The sequence below is a fragment of the Bidens hawaiensis genome, unplaced genomic scaffold (genome assembly GCF_021521415.1).
Source record: "Bidens hawaiensis isolate Kalapana, Puna unplaced genomic scaffold, B.hawaiensis_p1.1 tig00001575_1, whole genome shotgun sequence".
NCBI lineage: Eukaryota > Viridiplantae > Streptophyta > Magnoliopsida > Asterales > Asteraceae > Bidens > Bidens hawaiensis.
Window position 1 is genome coordinate 2665292 of NW_027491088.1, and position 19189 is coordinate 2684480.

Genomic DNA, 19189 nt, shown 5'->3' on the forward strand with positions numbered 1-19189 from the left:
TGCCCTTGGAAATTGGGTTCATCAATATTGTTTATTAATGTTAGTTGTATGTGTTTAAGAGTAAATTTGAAAAGTGGCTAATAAATTTTTGAAAATGAACATTTATAATGGGACAAATAAAAAATGAATGTGAACACTTTTAATGAGACAGAAGAAGGAAGTACAATTTTTGCACTGAACTAGTTAAAATTTTGAAAGAGTGTTCTAGTAATAAAATTTTGACAATTTGAAAATAAATAATTCCATATTTTGTGTATTGGCCGATAATAATCTCACATAGTATACACATTAAGTTCGGATACAATAGAAAGGAAACAAACATAGAATCACACCAATGACTCAATGAGTCTAAATATATTCAAGCAAACACTCATAGTTGAGGTAGAAAGAAAGTTTATTCTTAGACAATATATTGATGCATCTCTTGTAACCAGCTAAAAGATCGATCATTTGAACTTGCAATCAGAAGCAAGTGATTTCTTAAGCTTGTGAGCTTGACTCGGCATTTTCACGTTGGTGGCCAATCCCACTGATTTAAAAAAGCAGATCATATACCAAGTTAGATCGATTTGCCACCATTCTAACCCATGCCGGGCCAAGTACTCAAAAGCATGGTGATTGTTATGCCACCCTTCCCCAAAAGAAACAATTGCCACCCACCTGTTCGATTAAACCAACGATAAATACATTTTTTTTACGAAAGAACTTAAGTTAGAAGTACATACCAATTATTTTTAGACAAATCATCAGTGTTCCAAACTCGGTTTCCCCATATATGACAAGCCGAGTTTACTAGAAAAATCCCTTGGTAACACCAGGCCGTCCTAACACCCTGAATGAACATACATATGCACTCTTTTGACACCCTTATATATGCTTTAATCACATAATAGAAAAGGAAACATGACAAGTTATGTCGAGTTTTACCATAATCCAAACGAGGTAAGGGAAACCACCCCAAGCATAAACAAGGGCCGCAAATCCAAATATATGATACATGTAGGTTCTTTTAATGAACCTGTAGAAAGCTTGGCTTTTTAAATCTTCTATGTTGTTACGTGCCTGATACTAAAAACCAACCATATAACTATAAAATTAAGAACATGATAAAGTTTATGCTAATATATATAAATGATATGAAGCTAGAAAAGCGTCCACCTTCTCCATAATATAGCTGCTGTCGAATAACCAATCCATGTGACTAAACCAAAATCCGTAAGTGGGAGTATGCGGATCTTTCTCTTTATCAACATATTGATGGTGAAACCTGTGGATACTCGTCCAATACATTGGATCCCTCTGCATTCGAAAATAAAAAATAAAAATCAATGAGATTGTTTGTTAGATCAATTAATGTCTAGTGTATAATATTAATATGCAATTATGCATCCAAGTAGAGATTAAATCAGACCTGGATAGCTTGAACCCCTAAATAAGCACATGTGTATTCAAGCCATTTGGGTAGCTTGAAACTATGGTGGGATAGAAGTCTATGGTAGCACATGGTAATACCCAACATTCCAGTTAGAAAATAAAACAACAATGCTAACCAAAAAGCATCCCAACTGAATGTAAATGGTGCAAAAAGTGCCAACACATGTAGAATGAAAATCCCAGAAGCCATTTTAATGTCGAGGTTCCGCCATTTTCGTCCCCAAAAGAGGTTTCTTTTCCTTGTGATCGTCACATTCGAGAAAATTATTCTCTTATGCTCTGATTCTTTTGCAACATTTGACATCATTTTTGTATTGTATCAAATTTTGCTTGCTATCATATGGGAAGGTGAAAGCAAGTATTTATAGAGGATGTCAAGCATGAAATATCAAGTATATACACACATATATGAATGTGTATGTAGATTGACATATATATGTGCATGTGTGTATAATAAGACATGCATGTACGTATGTGTGCAATTGGAAGTTTGAATGAGGTTTGTAAGTAATTATTGAAATTTTACAAAGGATAGCTCAGATAGCCATATTGTGTTCATATATTTTCCAATTTTTCCTTTTTATTTATTTACTTTGTGAAACTAGAATTCTTCTAATAAAGTTTTGTAAGGTGCTTTTAGTGTCTAGTTAGTTATCCATACAATAAGCATTGATCTAGAATAATCCATGCATAAAGTTTTGCAAGTGATACTTCAAATTTTCATTTTAGTTGGCAATAGCAATCCCAGTATCATTATTATCATATATTTATACTTAACTTCCACTTGATTTATACTTAATTTCGTTTGTATGTTTCTCTATTTCGTTTATAATTTTTTTTTTTTGAAAATTCAAGTGGAAATCAAGTAACTTTGTGATAGTTATGCTATTGGGATTATTCTTCAGACGGAAAATAAATGTCATGAGTATCATCAGGCAAATTGAAAGCTTGGATTATTAAAATCCATTTTTAGGAATCCAATTATATTGGCAAATGAGTCATAGTTTGAATTATTGTAATTCAATTTTTATATGGAACCGCCCGAACCGGTTATCGGTTTGGTTTCATGGTCGGTTTAAAAAATTCCAAACCGTAATGAATGGTTTGGTTTGCGGTTTATGCCAAAAGCCGGCTGTATAAACCCGGCCCGTGTAAAATATATTTATATTTTAATTTTTATAATATTCCATATTAGATATATTTAATTGATTATACTTGAGTTAGTTAATTTTGGGCGTCAGTAGTTAGTACACAAATGAGCTAATGTCAATTCTTTTTAATGTGATGTGAAGCTATGTCAGAGTAGGATTGCATTATTTTTTCTAATCACTAATCTCAGTTTAATTTAAATTCTTATTAGCCATATGTGATTATAATGAATATTTGGATTTTAATTTGTATACCTGCATAATTTACTGTATGTGTAATTCTTCCAAGATACATTGTATGCATATATAATACACAAACATGCTCATCACATGCATACAAAACCGTGGAACAAGTATGTCTATCAGATAAATCAATATAGGCACAATTATGTATATTACACGTTAGTTTTTATGATAAATTCAATACATTATGAAGCTCAAACCGTGAAACTAAACCGTTAGTAACGGTTCAGTTTGGTTTGGTATTCATTTTCAACGGTTCGGTTTAGGTCTTCGGTGATAAAAAACCGTTACTAATAATCTAGTTCACGGTTTCACCTAAAAACCATAAAAACCGGACCGTAAACACCCTACTAAAGACCATGAATTCAATGTATGATATTTAAAGGCTAGGGAAAGAACCCACAGCCTTTAGCATCGTTTTGGCATTCCCATAGACATGTTGAAATTGTGGCCTCTAGTTGCAAACCCCTAGTTATAAAAAAATGTTTATATTGGTAAGAGCATTAATGCAATGTAATCCGTGAGACTCGGACTTTGGGTGTTTAAGAGATTCGGTCAAATTGATTATTTACATTATTCTTTTTTTTTATTTATAGCTACAATATCAAGTCAACTGTCAAACAAAATCAACTATCAACATAATAGTCATTTATAATGTATGTTGTTTTATTTAATCATCAAAATAAAAGCATACATTATTACATTAACCATATTCTTACTTATAATTATTATTATTGTGCAATTTTTTTGGTCGGATTCTCTTAAGGTTAGAAGAGAGTATACAACAATCAAATACAATATAGCAAATTATATGTGAACCAGTGTGTAGATAATATAGCATTTTAATTGGTGTTGATTGCAAAATTTGGGCTTTTTTTTTCTTTTTTGTAATATACATGTATAAAACTATCATTTACTACCTTTCTGTTTTCACATTGTAGTGTGGATTACATTGCTTTCAAGAGTGTAGTGGGAGCGGTCAAAATGTGCGGGTTTGTAACATATCAAGTGGGTTTGGGACTTTGGGTCAAAAATGGATTGGGTTAGGCCGACCCACCCGCACATTTTGTCTTCTTTTGTTGAATAATATGCAATTTAGGCAGCTATTTTACTATAATTATTGATTAAGAAAACTATATTATTTATGAAATAATAATATAATTCGGTTAAGCTTTTAATGTCTTAGAGACACCTAAGATTCAAGCCTTTAGAATACCGTAAGACCCCAATCTTTAGACAACCAAAAGACAAAATAAGTCGCAGCAAAAAACAAGTCCTCAATTTTTCTTTTACTAAAATTCGGAAATTCCAATTTACCCGAAGTTTACCAAAACAAACCCAAGCATTTCCACACCGAAAAGAACCGAACAAATGTTTTCAAACACAAACTAAAAGGGCTTTCATACTACATTAATAGATATGTTTTGAAGCAACTTTAATGAACGGATGGCTTATCACTAAATGACATCTTCAATCAAAGGAGGACGTGTGTTCCTTGTGTTATCCGTGCCCTTGATCACCAAATCTCAATTCTTGGTACGAAAGTTGGGTGAGAGTGTGAGTCTGTGAGACAACTTATTTAAGTTAGTAACATGAGATATATAATCTAAATCCTTAAATGTTTCATAGGACTGAATTTATGTAATAGTCTGATTTATTTTAAACTTGGTTGCTCAGTTCGTGTATTAACGTAGTTAATGAAGCCGTAAACTAAATCACTTTGGGACCAAGATGCAATGAGATGAAAATAGGAGGGGGTGTTATGGAACTTTGCTTTTTATAAGTTTAGGAGCAAAATAAATATGAAGGAAACTTTGAGGTGCCAAAGTGAAACTTGATAATCAATTACTCGCACGCACAATTTTTGAAGGGTCATGCTATGCATACACCAGCCCCCTGGTGTGGGAATAACGCTATACGGCTCGTATATAGGGCCTATACGAGTCGTATAGCCCTAACCTATTGACCTGCGTATGAACGTGTCAGTGTGGCAGCTTTTTGCAGTCTATACGAGCCGTATAGACCCTATACGAGCCGTATAGATTTTCCAGCTCGTATAGCCTACGTAACTCGTCGAACCTATACGAGCCGTATAGGGTCTATACCACTCGTATATACAGCATGTCAGCATGTACTTTGACCAGAGATTTTTAATTACTTTTCTGGTCTATACGACTCGTATATGTGGTATACGACCCGTATAGACCAGGTATCAGATTTTCAAAAGGCTATATTTCAAAAGTTGAGTTAACACGAGTCAAAACATCTACACCAACAAATGAAACTATTTTTATAGCAATTATATTTCAAAAGCTTAGATAACGACTCATATATGTGTCAACCAAAATGGATTGCATTACCACATCTAAAAAGTTGTTACCCCGAAACGCTCATGTTGTACGTAGGTTGTTATGTATATTTTTATTTTGTAACCAACTCGGGTGTTGTTTTTAATATTTTGTAGTTTTAAAATTGAAAAAAAAACTATACGAGTCAAATAGACCCTATACGAGTCATATAGTCCTGTACGAGTCGTATAGGGGCTATACGATACAAAAGAATGAAATCTAACACTTCTGCTTGAAATGACTTGACCATGCACCTATACGAGCCGTATAGAGCCTATACGACTCGTATAGACTACCCTGGTGTATGAATAACCAACATGGTGTATGTATAACCCAAGCCTTTTTGAATCCTAAATTTTTACACGGTATTAGAGTCTTGGCTTTTGATGAGTTGGAGAAAGAATGTGTTTCTAGTGTTTGTGAGTTTTCATGTGTGTAGGTGCTAGAGGCTTAAACAAGTTAATTTGAAATGTTTGTGATGGTAAATAATCAAGTTACAGATAAAGAAAGCAAGCAGGAGACTCAGAACAGGTCACATACGTCATCAGGAGAACGGAAAAAAAAAAAGAAAAATACCCTGAATGGGCGCAGTGGCGGATCAAGGATTTTTTTCATGTGGGTTCGCTGTACGGGTTGATTTAGCGGTTCGCGTCAGTTTGAAGGTGATGGTCGGGCAAAAGTCGTGTATATTATTATAGTTTTTGTTTACTTTTAGTTTAAATATTATGTGAACTTTGGTACTTCAAGCGTGTTTATGTGTTTCAGGATACTTGACGTTAAGGACGCTTATCGGGATGAATTACGGGCTTGGAACGAAGATGTAGAAGACTCATGACAATTGACACGCTTTCCTATGTAAAATAAATGAAGAAAATTAAGAAAATTCTGTCAGACGCCTTTAGCGCGGTGCTAAAAGGTCCTGATGCTGATGTCAGCGTATCTCTAAGATCATCAGAATTTTGAGTTTTTAGCGCGGTGCGAAAATCACACCCCTGGGATGTTAGCGACGTGCTAAGATCCTCCTGACGGGAAAAATAACCCTAACTTTGATATAAACAGTTTTTCAGCCCCCATTCGACATATCTTTAATTCCTTCAACCAAGTACAAGCCCTAGAACGATTTTCCACCGTCCCGAAGCCTCCGGTTCGTTCGTTTATCGCATGCTTTCATCCTCTCATCAGATAAGCGAATCCTTCGTGATGCCGATGTCAGGCTAAACCATTGTATTCACTTTAGGCTAGGGTTTTGTGTAAACTAACTTTGATCAGATTCTATGTTTTGAATGTTTATAAACTTGATTGATTATTGTTTTTGATTAGGTACGGGTTGTTTCGACGGTTCGGACCGGTTAAGGTTTATTACATAATAAAAATACGATACAATAACAAAAAAAAATAAAGGTCAAAACACCAAATAAACAAAAAAATTTCAACAAATTTTATTTAACTAATCTCAACATAATCATTCATCCATTCTTTCATCATAATTCGAAGTTCAACAAATAAACAAAATATTCTAATAAAAGTCAAAAACCACATAAATAAATAAAAATAATCACATGAACTAAACTATGAAGGGGTCAAATGGGTGGCTCAGCTGGGTTTGATGTTGAACGATGTGTGCTGAGGGCTGTGGCCTTAATTAGTTAATGTCTTAAATAAAGAGAAAGTAAACTAAAAACAGGCAGGGGAAGGGATTCAAACGCGGCTTATCAAAGTAGGAACCCAAGTTGTTTACCAACAAGCCACTGATGCAATTTGTGTATGAATTCACTCACGAAATATACGTGGATTCACTCTCATATTTAATATAGGGGTTTTATATAAAATCTGAAAGTTCCCGTGAACCCGCACCATACTACCTAGATCTGCCCATGAATGGGCGTAAGTGAAGACCGCAGGCCAGTAATTTCTGGTCGTAAAGAATCCCATCTTTTTTTTTGGTTCATTCCAAACCGACATTCAGCAGCCTGTTTATTTGTTTGGCCCAAGTCCATTTGCATGTGTTAAGCCCACCAAGTATTACAATTTAGTAGCAATCTGACTTAATAAAATGTCACGTAACTCGTCTTCGGCTCTAAATATGTTCTTCAAAATTCAAATTTCTTCTCTCTTTATTAACTTGTTTTCGACACTACGTTAGAAAATCGAGACGATATGTTTCTTAACTCGCCGTCTCCCCTCCATATTAGCTCATAACTCGTCGCGTCTACACCATGTTAGCTCAAAACTCATCGTCTCCGCTCCATGTTAGCTCAAAACTCGTCGCCTCCACCCTATGTTAGCTAAAAAAAAATCTACCTTATCTTTACTAAAAACATGAATCCAAAACTTAATTAAAAAGTATTTGAATATTTTAAATTTTATTGGTTTTTAAGTTCTTGTGTATTGAATTTTGGATAATAATATGATTTTCATGCATACCATCAAATTATTTTATGTGTACATTTCTTAGATATATTTTTTAAACAATAAGATATATTAGATTTAATTTTTTAGCTAATATAGGGTAGAGGCGATGAGCTTTGAGCTAACATGGAGCGAAGGCGATGAGCTTTGAGCTAACATGGAGCGAAGGCGATAGGTTTTGAGCTAACATGGCGGGGAGGCGATGTGTTATGAGCTAATATGGAGGGGAGGCGGCGAGTTAAGAAACATATCGTCTCAATTTTTTAACGTAAAGCCGAAGACGAGTTAATAGAGGTACAAAGAAGGAATTTGAATATTGGAGTGACAAATTTGGAATCTCTCTTTAAAAGTGAAACATTTTAGAAATTTTCCCTAAATTAAATCATCTTTATTTGTTCGCTCTAATTAGTTAAGTAGTATCCGTTTTAACTCGTTTTCGTCTAGCTTGAACATATATAATCCAAAAGTCAGTTTTTTTTTAATAAAGTAATACATTTCATAATCAAACTAATGCTTGTAGCCTTATAATAAGTACTTCATTCATCATATTAAAAGTGTCAAAATTTTTCTTTTTTATTTGTTCCATTACAAATGTCTACTTTCAAAATTTATTGATTAATTTCTAAGTTAACCTTTAAATATACACAACTAACATTAATAAACAATATTAATATACCAAATTTTTATGTAGTATATAAAATACACCGATCAGCGTCAGCTTTACACCTTTTTTTATTGTCGTCATGCAAGTCACGGCTTGCAACCACCATAGCTCATCCAATCTACAATGATGAACCACTGGATTGTCGACAAAACCAAAAAATGTTGCAAACCATAATGTCAACAGGGGCGCTGTAGCCAGTTTTTTGGAAACGGGTTCGGCCGAACCCATACAAATTCTTTTTTAAGTGTTATATATTCATGTACTTTGACATCACATCCATATTAATTTTGACATGGAATCCTTAAAAACCCAAATTTAAATGATCGACAATCGGTCGTCAATTCCTCGAAATTTTCCAAATCCCTCCATAGGAAAAAATTCCTTACTACGCCACTGAATGTCAAGGCCCTTCATCTCATCAACACCGTGACCAACATCCAAAATAAGGTTAGGGTGCTTTACGGTATGAAGGATTCCCACACTTTACATGGGTCAAGCATTTCCAATTACACACTAAGGGTTACAAAGTTTTGGTTCACAACGTTGCCACGGCCAAAACCGACCCTGAATGTTTCATAAATAGTGACATAGCGTGAAACTCTAGAATCAAATATGAATATTGTTGGATGAGTTCGAGATCTAATAAATAAAATATAAGTTAGAACTTTAATAGTAGTTTATGAAGAGATTATATATGATCCAGCACAAGTGAAGCCCAAGGAAGCAAGCCCAATCCTTAAGCCCAAGGCCCCTCAAGGACAAAAGGACGAGTCAACGAATGAAGGGTCCCTTTTAGAGCTGGCAGCATCAGATCAAGATGACGCACGTCTGAGGCAAAAGGGAATCATCTAGCGGATAAAAGGGAGAAGCCTGTTTAAGTCAAAGAGGAAGGTAAAAAACCGCTGGATAATAGGGTGCGTCCCTAGGCAACGGCTTAGAAGAAGAGATTCCTTTTGAACCCTTTATATAGGGGATTTGTATAATGTAAATGGCATGTAAAAAACTGAATTATTCATTCATATATGTATCAATCATCTCTCCGATTTCACGATAGAAGCCTTTCATTATCAATCCCCAAACATACACTATTCATATACCATAATTTTGATTCACTTGAGGTTTCTACATTGGCGCCATCCGTGGGACCCCTGCAACTAGGAAGTCCCACACCACGGTCTAGGAGAAGGTGGTTGATCCAAATCTGAAGCAAAATGTCTTTGGACTTCAGTCCGGGACTGCAAACAAAAATGAATCCTCAGTCATAGGAGTAAATGAAGAAACGAACCTGCAGAACATGCGAAACATGGAAGGTCCGGTCATAATAGAAGACGAGACAGAGAAGGAAGACTCGAGGGGAGAGCGGGAGAAGGACCCCTCTTCCGGAGAAAAATGGGAGATAACTCCAGAGTTCATACGGGCTCATAGAGACGCGCTCAGGGCATGTTTGGATGAACAAGAAAAGGAAGAAAAGCTGGAAGCAGTCCGGACACGCCTATTGTTCGATACCCCAAAGTTCAAGAATGAGGAAGAGCCGAAGAAAGTGGCGGAAAAAGATCCTTGCATTCTTTCAGAGTCGCTGGTAACACTTCTATCGTCAGTCAAGGGTAAGGAAAATTCCATACCCAGTACTTTAGATGCTCCCTACCGGCCCTCAGATACTTCTTACATGTCGAAATTTACCCAACGAATAGCCGAGGCTACCTTGCCCCCAAAACTACGATGCCCCTCCATGGTGGACAAGCATGACGGAACACAAGACCCCGAAGACCATTACATGCTTTCAGTGGTGCTGGCATGGTCAGTGGATGGACTATGCCCGCGTGGTGTTTAATGTTCCCTCAAACTCTGACGGGAGGGGCGAGGGTATGGTTTGATTGTTTGGAACCAGGGAGTATAGATAGTTACGAGGAACTACGGGGAAAGTTTTTACGGAATTTTAGCCAGCGGAGGAAAGCCATGAAAAACCCTAACGAGATCTTACATATCCGGAAAAGGGATGAAGAGAAAGTGGAACAGTTCATGGACCGGTATGTGGCAGAAAATATGAACATCAAGGGTGTCCCGGAGGTTATGAAGATCAGTGGGTTCATAAACGGGGCGAGATTCTCTCAACTCACGGAAAAGCTGGAGGAAGACTTCCCCACTACTTTCGACCAGCTGATGGACCGGGTTCGAGCTTTTGTTAGGGGGAAAGATACAGGGTCCAAACTACGAGAATGGGAGACCAAGAAAGGAGGCCCTAGGCCACTGGGAGGCAAGATACTGGGGAATGCAAGTCCAGGCAAGATACGAGTGCCGTTCGATAGAGCCCGGTTCACCCCGTACAGACCCCCGGGGAGCCATTCGGGATGCCTACCTTCCACTACCTATCACCCTCCACGGTTTCCCAGTGCCAGACCCGAGGGAGGAAGGTACAGACCCCCATATGGAGAAAAGGTGATTCCGGTCGAAGAAGACGTGTTGGCAGTTGATAAGGCCAAATATCCTATCAAGACGCCCGGCCCATTCAAACAAGCATACAAGCCCAACCCTCTGGATATTGTAACTATCAAAATAGCACAGGACACACCACAGAAAATTGTGTTCAGCTAAAAAGATTATGGGAAGCGGCTTTAAGGACGGGGTAGTTACCTCCCCCGGCTAAAGAACGGCCACCCAGAGTCAAGGAAGAAGGAGACAGGCATTTCGTGGATATGATACGAAGAAGAGACGAGGGCGGCGGAAGCCCCGGAAGACCTTACAAGACCGTAAGGAAGGAGTTTCCACCAGTAAGCATGGGATGGATGAAAGCTGAGGTTCATTTCCCCGACATAACAGAAAGTGAGGCCCGGGAAATGCCATTGAATGTGTCGGATAGTATAGCCGGACATCGAGTGGCTAGAGTGCACGTCGATGGGGGCAGCGGGATAGAAGTGATGTACGAACATTGTTTCATAAGGTTGCAAAGAGAGGTCCAAGAGAGGCTGGAAGAAGATATATATCCCTTGATGGGATTCTCTGGAGAAGTAGTAGAACCGCTGGGATCTCTCACTTTGCCATTCACGCTTCGGGATGAGGAAAGGGCCCGGACAGTGTGCCTCCGATTCTCCATAGTTCGAGCCCCGTCCAAGTATAACGTCATTCTGGGCAGACCCGGTATGAAGGCGCTCAGAGCGGTCCCGTCTACAGTTCATGGGTACATAAAGTTCCCTACTCCCAGGGGAATAGCTACCGTTCGGTCGTCCACGGAAATCATAGCTAGTGTCGACAAAAAGACGCACAGGAAGAAGGGAGTGGAAGAATGGGTACTCAACGGGGAACATCCCGAACAAACGGTGAGGATAGGGTCACAGCTATCCGATAAAGGAAAGGCGGGTCTAAAAGAGGTGTTGTTGCACAACGCCGATATATTCGCATGGACTCACAAAGATATGACGGGGATCCCGCGAACATTAGCATAACACACCTTGGATGATTTTCGCTGGATGGAACCCGTCAAGCAGAAAAGGAGAAGTCTGGGGCTCCTGAAAAGCCAAGCAATCCGGGAAGAGACTGCCAAGCTAGTACAGGCGGGAATAGTAAGGGCCGTCAAATACCCTCGCTGGATAGCGAACCCCGTGATGATCGCCCAAAACGACAACAACTGGCATATGTGCATTGATTTTAAAGATTTAAATAAAGCTTGCCCGAAGGATTCCTATCCTCTCCCGGAAATTGAAAAGAAGATAGAATCCCACGCCCAGTACCCACTCCGATGTTTCCTGGACGCATACAAGGGGTATCACCAGATCCAAATGAACCCCCAAGACAAAAAGAAAACCACTTTCTACACAGATGAAGGAACCTTTTGCTACACTAAGATGCCGTTCGGTCTTAATAATGCAGGAGCTACGTACCAGCGGTTCATGGACCGCCTGTTCGACCATCAAAAGGAAAGGAACGTGGAAATCTAAGTGGAGAACCTAGTCATCAAGAGCACGGATGAAGGAAGAATGTTAGATGATAATAAGGAAACTTTTAACACCCTCCGACAAGCCAACATGAAACTCAACCCGAGCAAATGTTCGTTCGGAGTGGAGGAGGGAAAGTTCCTAGGGGTCCTCGTCACCAAGGAGGGGTTTCGGGCGAACCCCGAAAAGATTGAAGCGTTGGATCATATGCACCCCCCCCTAAAGAACATCAAAGAGATACAGAGGCTGCAGGGACGGTTAGTCGCCCTGAATCGGTTCCTCTCCAAAATCGCCGATAGAACACTCCCATTCATGGCAGTGCTAAGAAGGTGCATGAAGAAGAACAAATTCTGTTGGGATTCGGAAGCAGACAAGGCCTTCCAGGAATTGAAATTGCATTTAAGTGAACTCCCTTTAATCACCTCACCTCTGCCAAGGGAGAAGCTGACTCTATATCTGTCATGCACCAATCAAACCATCAGTTCAACGCTCATGGTAGAAAGGAAGGAGGCACAGATCCCCATATACTTTGTGAGTCGAACCTTGAAGGGTCCGGAAGAGAGATATTCCCCAATTGAGAAGCTGGTATTGTCATTGGTCTACACAGCCAGGAAGCTAAGGAGGTATTTCCAGGCACATGACGTCCAAGTGTTGACCGACAAGCCCCTTCAACGGATATTAATGAAATCGGAGATATCCGGCAGGTTAGCCAAGTGGGCCATAGAGCTGGGAGAATACTCCATCGAATATAAGCCAAGAATTGCCTTCAAAGGGCAAGTGATAGCTGATTTCCTCACCGAGGCCCCGGCGTCGGAAATTGAGGAGGTTCTTCCCCAAGAAATATCAGAGGGAAGCGAGAAAGTTCCCTCCCAGGGAAATACCGAGGGGAAAAACCTGACGGACCAAAATGAGTCAGTCTGGAACTTACATCCGTGGCTTCCAATGAAGATAGAAGCCGAGCGGGTCTGATATTGGTCAGCCCGGAGGGGACTGAATTCACGTACGCCATACGATTGAGTTTTTCTAGCACCAACAACGAGGCTGAGTACGAAGCTTTGCTTGCTGGCCTTCGAGTGGCACAGAAAATGAAGGTTAAATGCATCCAAGCCCACGTGGATTCTTTGTTGGTAGCCAATCAAGTCAATGGGGACTATGAGGCGAAAGATCACAAGATGATAGAGTATCTAAAAAAGACTAAAGAGTTACTACAAGGTTTCCAGGAAGCAAGGGTGATACATATCCCTCGAGGCCAAAATAAGAAATCGGATGCACTCAGTAAGTTAGCCTCTGTAGCTTTCGATCACCTGGCACCGGGTGGAAACCCTGGGACAGCGTCCATCTTGGAGAAAACTGTCAGGAATGTAGAAACACCTGGATACAGTTGGATGAACCCCATCATCCGATATTTGCAAGAAGGAATCGTTCCTGAGGGGAAACAAGAAGCCCGGAGACTGAGAATTAAGGCAATGCAATACGAGATGATAAACAGTGCCCTTTACAGGAAGTCCTACTTGGGTCCGTCCTTGAAATGCATTAATTACGAAGACGCGGAGTACATCATCCGGGAAATCCACGAAGGGATATGTGGGATGCACATGGGAGCTAAAATGGTTGCCGCCCGAGCCATGCGAGCTGGTTATTACTAGCCAACCATGTTTCTGAGTGCTTTGCGAGAAATCCGGAAATGTGACAGCTGCCAGATTTATACCCCAGTAACGAGAAAGCCAAAGCTCAACCTAGTACCGGTTAGTTCTTCCTGGCCCTTCCGAAAATGGGGCATCAACATTGTTGGTCCGTTCCCGGAGGGATCAGGTAAGGCTAAATTCCTCATAGTGGCTATCGACTACTTCTCTAAGTGGGTCGAGGCGAAGCCCTTGACCACGATCACAGGGCAACAGGTCAAAAAATTTGTATGGGAGAACATTGTGTGCCGCTTCGGAATACCCCACACCATTGTGAGTGACAATGGGAAACAATTCGAGGGAGGAATCTTTCGAGAATGGTGTGAAGAGCTGCACATCAAGCAGGTTTTCACGTCAGTCGCACATCCCCAGGTGAATAGGCAAGTAGAAAGAGCTAATAGAAGCATCGTGGAGGGTATCTCCAGCCGTTTGGGAAGAGAACGGGGTTCTTGGGTCGAAGAGCTGCCACACGTTTTGTGGGCCCATCGAACCATGCTGAAGATTAGCCATGGGGAAACCCCTTTTCGCTTAACTTACAGTACCGAAGCAATGATACCGGTAGAAATAAACGTACCCACACATCGGACACGCCTGAGTGAAGGAGAGAATGAAGATGACCTCAGGCTAAATTTAAATTTCGCTGAAGAAAGAAGAGAGTCAGCAGCACGGCGATAAGTTGAATACAAAAAGGCCATGGAAAGGTACTACAATGCGAAGGTGAGGGAAGTGAAATTTAAAATAGGGGATCTAGTACTGCGAGAAAATGAGGCAAGTCGACAAGAGAGACAGGGGAAATTGGGACCCCGATGGGAAGGGCCCTACCAAGTCATTTGGACGGGAGATAAGGGATCATACAAGTTAGCGTACCACAAGGGAGAAGAGGTACCCCACACGTGGAACGCCATGCAGCTAAGGAAATACTACGCCTAGAAGGCCCCTACCCGAAGGAGACGGGAAAAGAGAGAATGCAAAGGGCTCTCGGACAACATTCTTTTTGTGATATCCAGCCACACTCTCAACTGTGACTATGTTCACATTCCAATAATTACCTCTCCGGGAGGGAACCCACGTAATAGAGCAGTAATGCTATGCTTTTTGTAATCAATCTATGTTACACGGTTTGATGCCTAAGATATGAAGTTAAACGATATAATGCTTTCTCTATGAAATCTAGTTTCTTTAACTAAGGGCCACCGTCTCCAAGACGACTCCCAAACTAAGATTCACAAATACCCCCTCCATCTCAAAAGATGAGAGGGAGGCCTCGCTGATAGGCTACATGGTTAACCAATAAACTTATCAAAAAAGACGACATGTCCAAAACTATCCTAAGAAACCCAATCGGGTTTTAAAAACACAATCAAATGTAGCAAAAGGCTAGCGATTAAAGTTACTAACCACATCCATGGTAAACAAGGTCCAACCCCTGAAGGGGGAAATTGTTAGTTACATCAAAAGCATAGGCCCACATAGTGGCTAGCATAAATAAAAGTTCTTACAAGTAGCTAAATAGATGAAATAAAACGCAAAAGGCACCAGGAACAGCAACCATTCGAACAGTTTACGGATCATCCCTAAGGGGATGGGGTAGGAGGATCGACTACCAAGGATATGGCTTTAATCTCCTCCACCAAGATGTCGGGGACGGCCGAGAGTTGATCTAGAAACGGGGGTTCATAGGAGACGTAAATACCGTAAGCCTTCTCAGCTTCCGACTCCATGGTCTCTGAATATGTGGGCACCTCACCAAGCTGGAGACCTTTAGCTTGGAACTCATAGCCTTCCCTCATGACACTCTAGTATCCCGAAGAAAACACAGCCCGGGTCATGGCATCTCTAACCAAGCAAGTATCCCGACAAATTCGGGCACGACCAAACACTAGTTTGAACCCCTCAGAGACCATCCACTCTCGATCGATTTTGAGATTTTTGAGTTCTTGCTCAATCTTGTCACCTTCACTTTTCAACATCTCGTTCTCCTCGCACACCTTCTTGAAATTAGTCTCCATTGTCACAAAAAGTATCAAAGGAGGATAAGCCTCCTAGACAAATGTAAAGAAATCGGTAAAAAAGAAGAGACCATACCTCCAGAGCCTTGTCATGATCAATTTGGGCTTTGGACAGATCAACCTCCAACGGAACGATATCATCTTGAGCTTTCTTCAGATTCACCCTCAAGTCAGGCACTTCCAGAGCTTCTTCCTGAGCAAGAAGAACCCGTTGCCTCAAATGTTTAATCTTTCCACGACTCTTCTCTTCCGACTGTTTGAGTTGGTGGATCTCGTCTTTCAGTAGCTGCAGCGTTTGACCGTCATCGATGACGGTCTGGCGGGCGACGGCTTCGAGTGCCAGGGCTCTGTACATATGGGTTCCCAAATCACGGACCAGCTGATCCTTGTTTAAAGCACGAATGTGACCTAAGTCCACGGGAGGAACAACACTAGAGAGGAAATCATGCGCTTGCAAGGGTGTCAAGATAGATTCTTTGATTTTCAAACTCCACTGGGGAATGAACACTGGATCGACTCCTGACTCCTCCAAGTCAGGAGCAGGTGGACTTTGGAGATCAGGAACAGACCCCTCAGGACGTTTGCCAGGAGAGCCAAATCGAACCAGATTGGATTCAACGGATGTATGCATATCGGTTGGAGTGACCACAGAAAACTCGAAATCACCTTCTAGGTCAACAAGCTCGGTGGAAGAGGTCACTGGGTGAGTAGAGGACGATTGACCCTGATAAGGTCGTTTTGAATTGCTTAAGCGACCTTTCAAAAAGGTATTGTAAACGTTAGCCATCGCACTTTTCCGTTTAAGAGTATCGGAAGCATTGACGGGAAGAACCGGAGCAGTTTGGTCTGAAGAAGCAGATGCCGTTTCTGAGCCAGCAGGAGGAGTCACCGGGACCGGAACGAAGGAAGCAGCTTTCAAGGGAACTTTCAACAAGGTTTCTTTCAAACTCATTTCTGCATAAGGAAAACGACAAATTTAGGAACGTAAACGTAATAAACAAGCACATATAACAAGTAAATAAAAAGAAGGGCGAGGGACCGGAAACCTCGGGTGCCGTCAAATATGGCCGGACGGGTAGAAGAATCTGACCATATCCGGCTCAGTCCGGCCATACACAATAAGGGTTCAGGATAAGTCATAGCTTCAGTAGGGTTGCTGATCAACAATATGTACAATTCATCTTGAGATGTAGGTGGACGAGGAGGGGTTTCGTGTATGAGTGAGTCTATACGACGTCGGCTGAGAAAACCGGGAGCAAAGCGGGGAGACACAAAGAAAAGGCCATTCTTCCATTCTTTGGGGCTAAACCCTGTGGGCATCTTGGAACAACAGGAAGGATACTTGTTTGCTGGACGGCGTTCGAAAGTGAACCAATCACCGTCTAGCCTCAAACGATAAAAGCGGCGAAACAGGGGTACGGTAGTGAAACCCTCCATTTCCCTACACGCTATTTCGAAGTGTGTAACACGCAGGAAACCTAAAGGGCGGACCTGATCGAATCTCAACTTGTGAAATTTCAACAAAGCCAACTGGAATTCAGTCAGAGGGTAGCGAACGTTGGCACACTCTAGGGTTTTGGTGTACAGGGTGAGTAGTTCAGGACGGCTGAGGGCTGTTTCATAGGGTTTAGGTAACACGAGAGATAACGACAAGGGTATTTGGTAACGGGCGCATATTCGAAGCATCTGATCCTGGGTGAGGATAGAGGTTATGGAAGACAAGCCTTCACGGCTCATGGTGAAGGAGAAGAGACAGGATCAAAGGAAAAGAACACTAACCTGATAGAAGAATGAAGGCCAAATAAGAAAGGAACGGTCGCCTGAATAGTGTGAGAGAGAAAGGTGAAATGAAGTGAGTAATTTTATGAGATGGGACGCAAGGAGCAGGGTATTAATCACCGCATGGAGAAACGTGTAATTCAATCTCCACCACATCTTTTTACCGCCCTCACTATTAACCAAGCTGGGCCGATGGAGCCCATACATCTATAACAGGCCCATCTCATATAAATTAATAACCCAGAAGCCCAACGAATACAAAGATCAAGAGAGCTACCAAGGTGGGTCAAGGATTAAGTCTATTACTCATGTCATAAATAACATGAGTAATAGACTAGGGGACTTGAAGAGATTATATATGATCCAGCCCAAGGAAGCAAGCTCAATCCTTAAAGCCCAAGGCCCCTCAAGGAAAAAAAGACGAGTCAACGAATGAAGGGTCCCTTTTGGAGCTGGAAGCATCAGATCAAGATGACGCACGTCTAAGGCAAAAGGGAATCGTCTGGCGGATAAAAGGGAGAAGCATGTTTAAGTCAAAGAGGAAGGTAAAAAACCGTTGGATAATAGGGTGCGTCCCTAGGCAACGGCTTGGAAGAAGAGATTCCTTTTGAACCCTTTATATAGGGGATTTGTATAATGTAAATCGCATGTAAAAAACTGAATTATTCATTTATATATGTATCAATCATCTCTCCGATTTCACGAGAGAAGCCTTTCATAATCAATCCCCAAACATACACTATTCATATACCATAATCTTGATTCACTTGAGGTTTTTACAGTTTACAACTTACAAGTCTAACAACAGTGAACAATAATATATCTTATATTATGATCATGTACTGTATTATACATGCTCCTTAATCCTTATAACCTTATTCATCATAATTCAGTCATGCACCATCAATATTCGTCATATCACCTTCAACGGTTAACGGTGAGGTGCGGGAAACCCTTCAAGCTTCGTCGGACCACATGGTTCATCACACGCCAGTGCGCCACGTACGTAAACCTATAAACATATAGATCACTAATTATCTAAGCCCTAGCACTGACATGGTCGGTTCATAAAAGCAGAAGATTGGAGATAAGGATTGATTGAATCTCAGAAGTATGGCGCCAAAGAAAGTGAGAGGAGATACCTGTTTGGTTTCAACATTAAATGTGGTTACTTTAAATACATATCTATATTCTATACTATAATTTCTTTTCTTTTCTTTATACCTGTCTTTTAATTTCAGTCCTTATAATTTATAAAAATTCCACAAACAGTACTTTTGGTCTAAACATTTGTGAGAGGTTTGTGAGTTTAGTTTCCATTATTAACATGACGTTACAATAGAGTCGGTTCTCGGATCCTAAGAATATCATTCAATGGGTTCGGGTTATGTATGTCGAGTAAGACCTGTTTGCTCCTATAAGGGTAAATATTATTCGGGTAAGCCCTTGAGGCCCGAACCGATCAGACCCGATTATTTAAAATATGGTTGGTTCTCGGGTCTTGAGGATACCAATAGCTAGGTCCTAGTCAGGTCTAGGTCCGG

General features: G+C 40.6%; 2 protein-coding genes across 2 annotated transcripts; one reads left to right on the forward strand and one right to left on the reverse strand.

Moving 5' to 3' along the window:
- Positions 1-291: 291 nt before the first annotated feature.
- On the reverse strand, positions 292-1741 carry LOC143585872 (palmitoyl-monogalactosyldiacylglycerol delta-7 desaturase, chloroplastic-like). Its single transcript, XM_077067552.1, has 5 exons — positions 1412-1741; positions 1159-1299; positions 928-1068; positions 726-832; positions 292-660 (listed from the first exon to the last, which is right to left on the reverse strand). Exons 1-5 carry the CDS (start codon positions 1739-1741, stop codon positions 447-449), a joined length of 933 nt encoding a protein of 310 aa, XP_076923667.1. The 3' UTR covers positions 292-446.
- An 11519-nt stretch (positions 1742-13260) lies between these two features.
- LOC143586678 (uncharacterized) lies at positions 13261-13821 on the forward strand. Its single transcript, XM_077068165.1, has one exon. It carries the CDS (start codon positions 13261-13263, stop codon positions 13819-13821), a length of 561 nt encoding a protein of 186 aa, XP_076924280.1.
- Positions 13822-19189: the final 5368 nt, after the last annotated feature.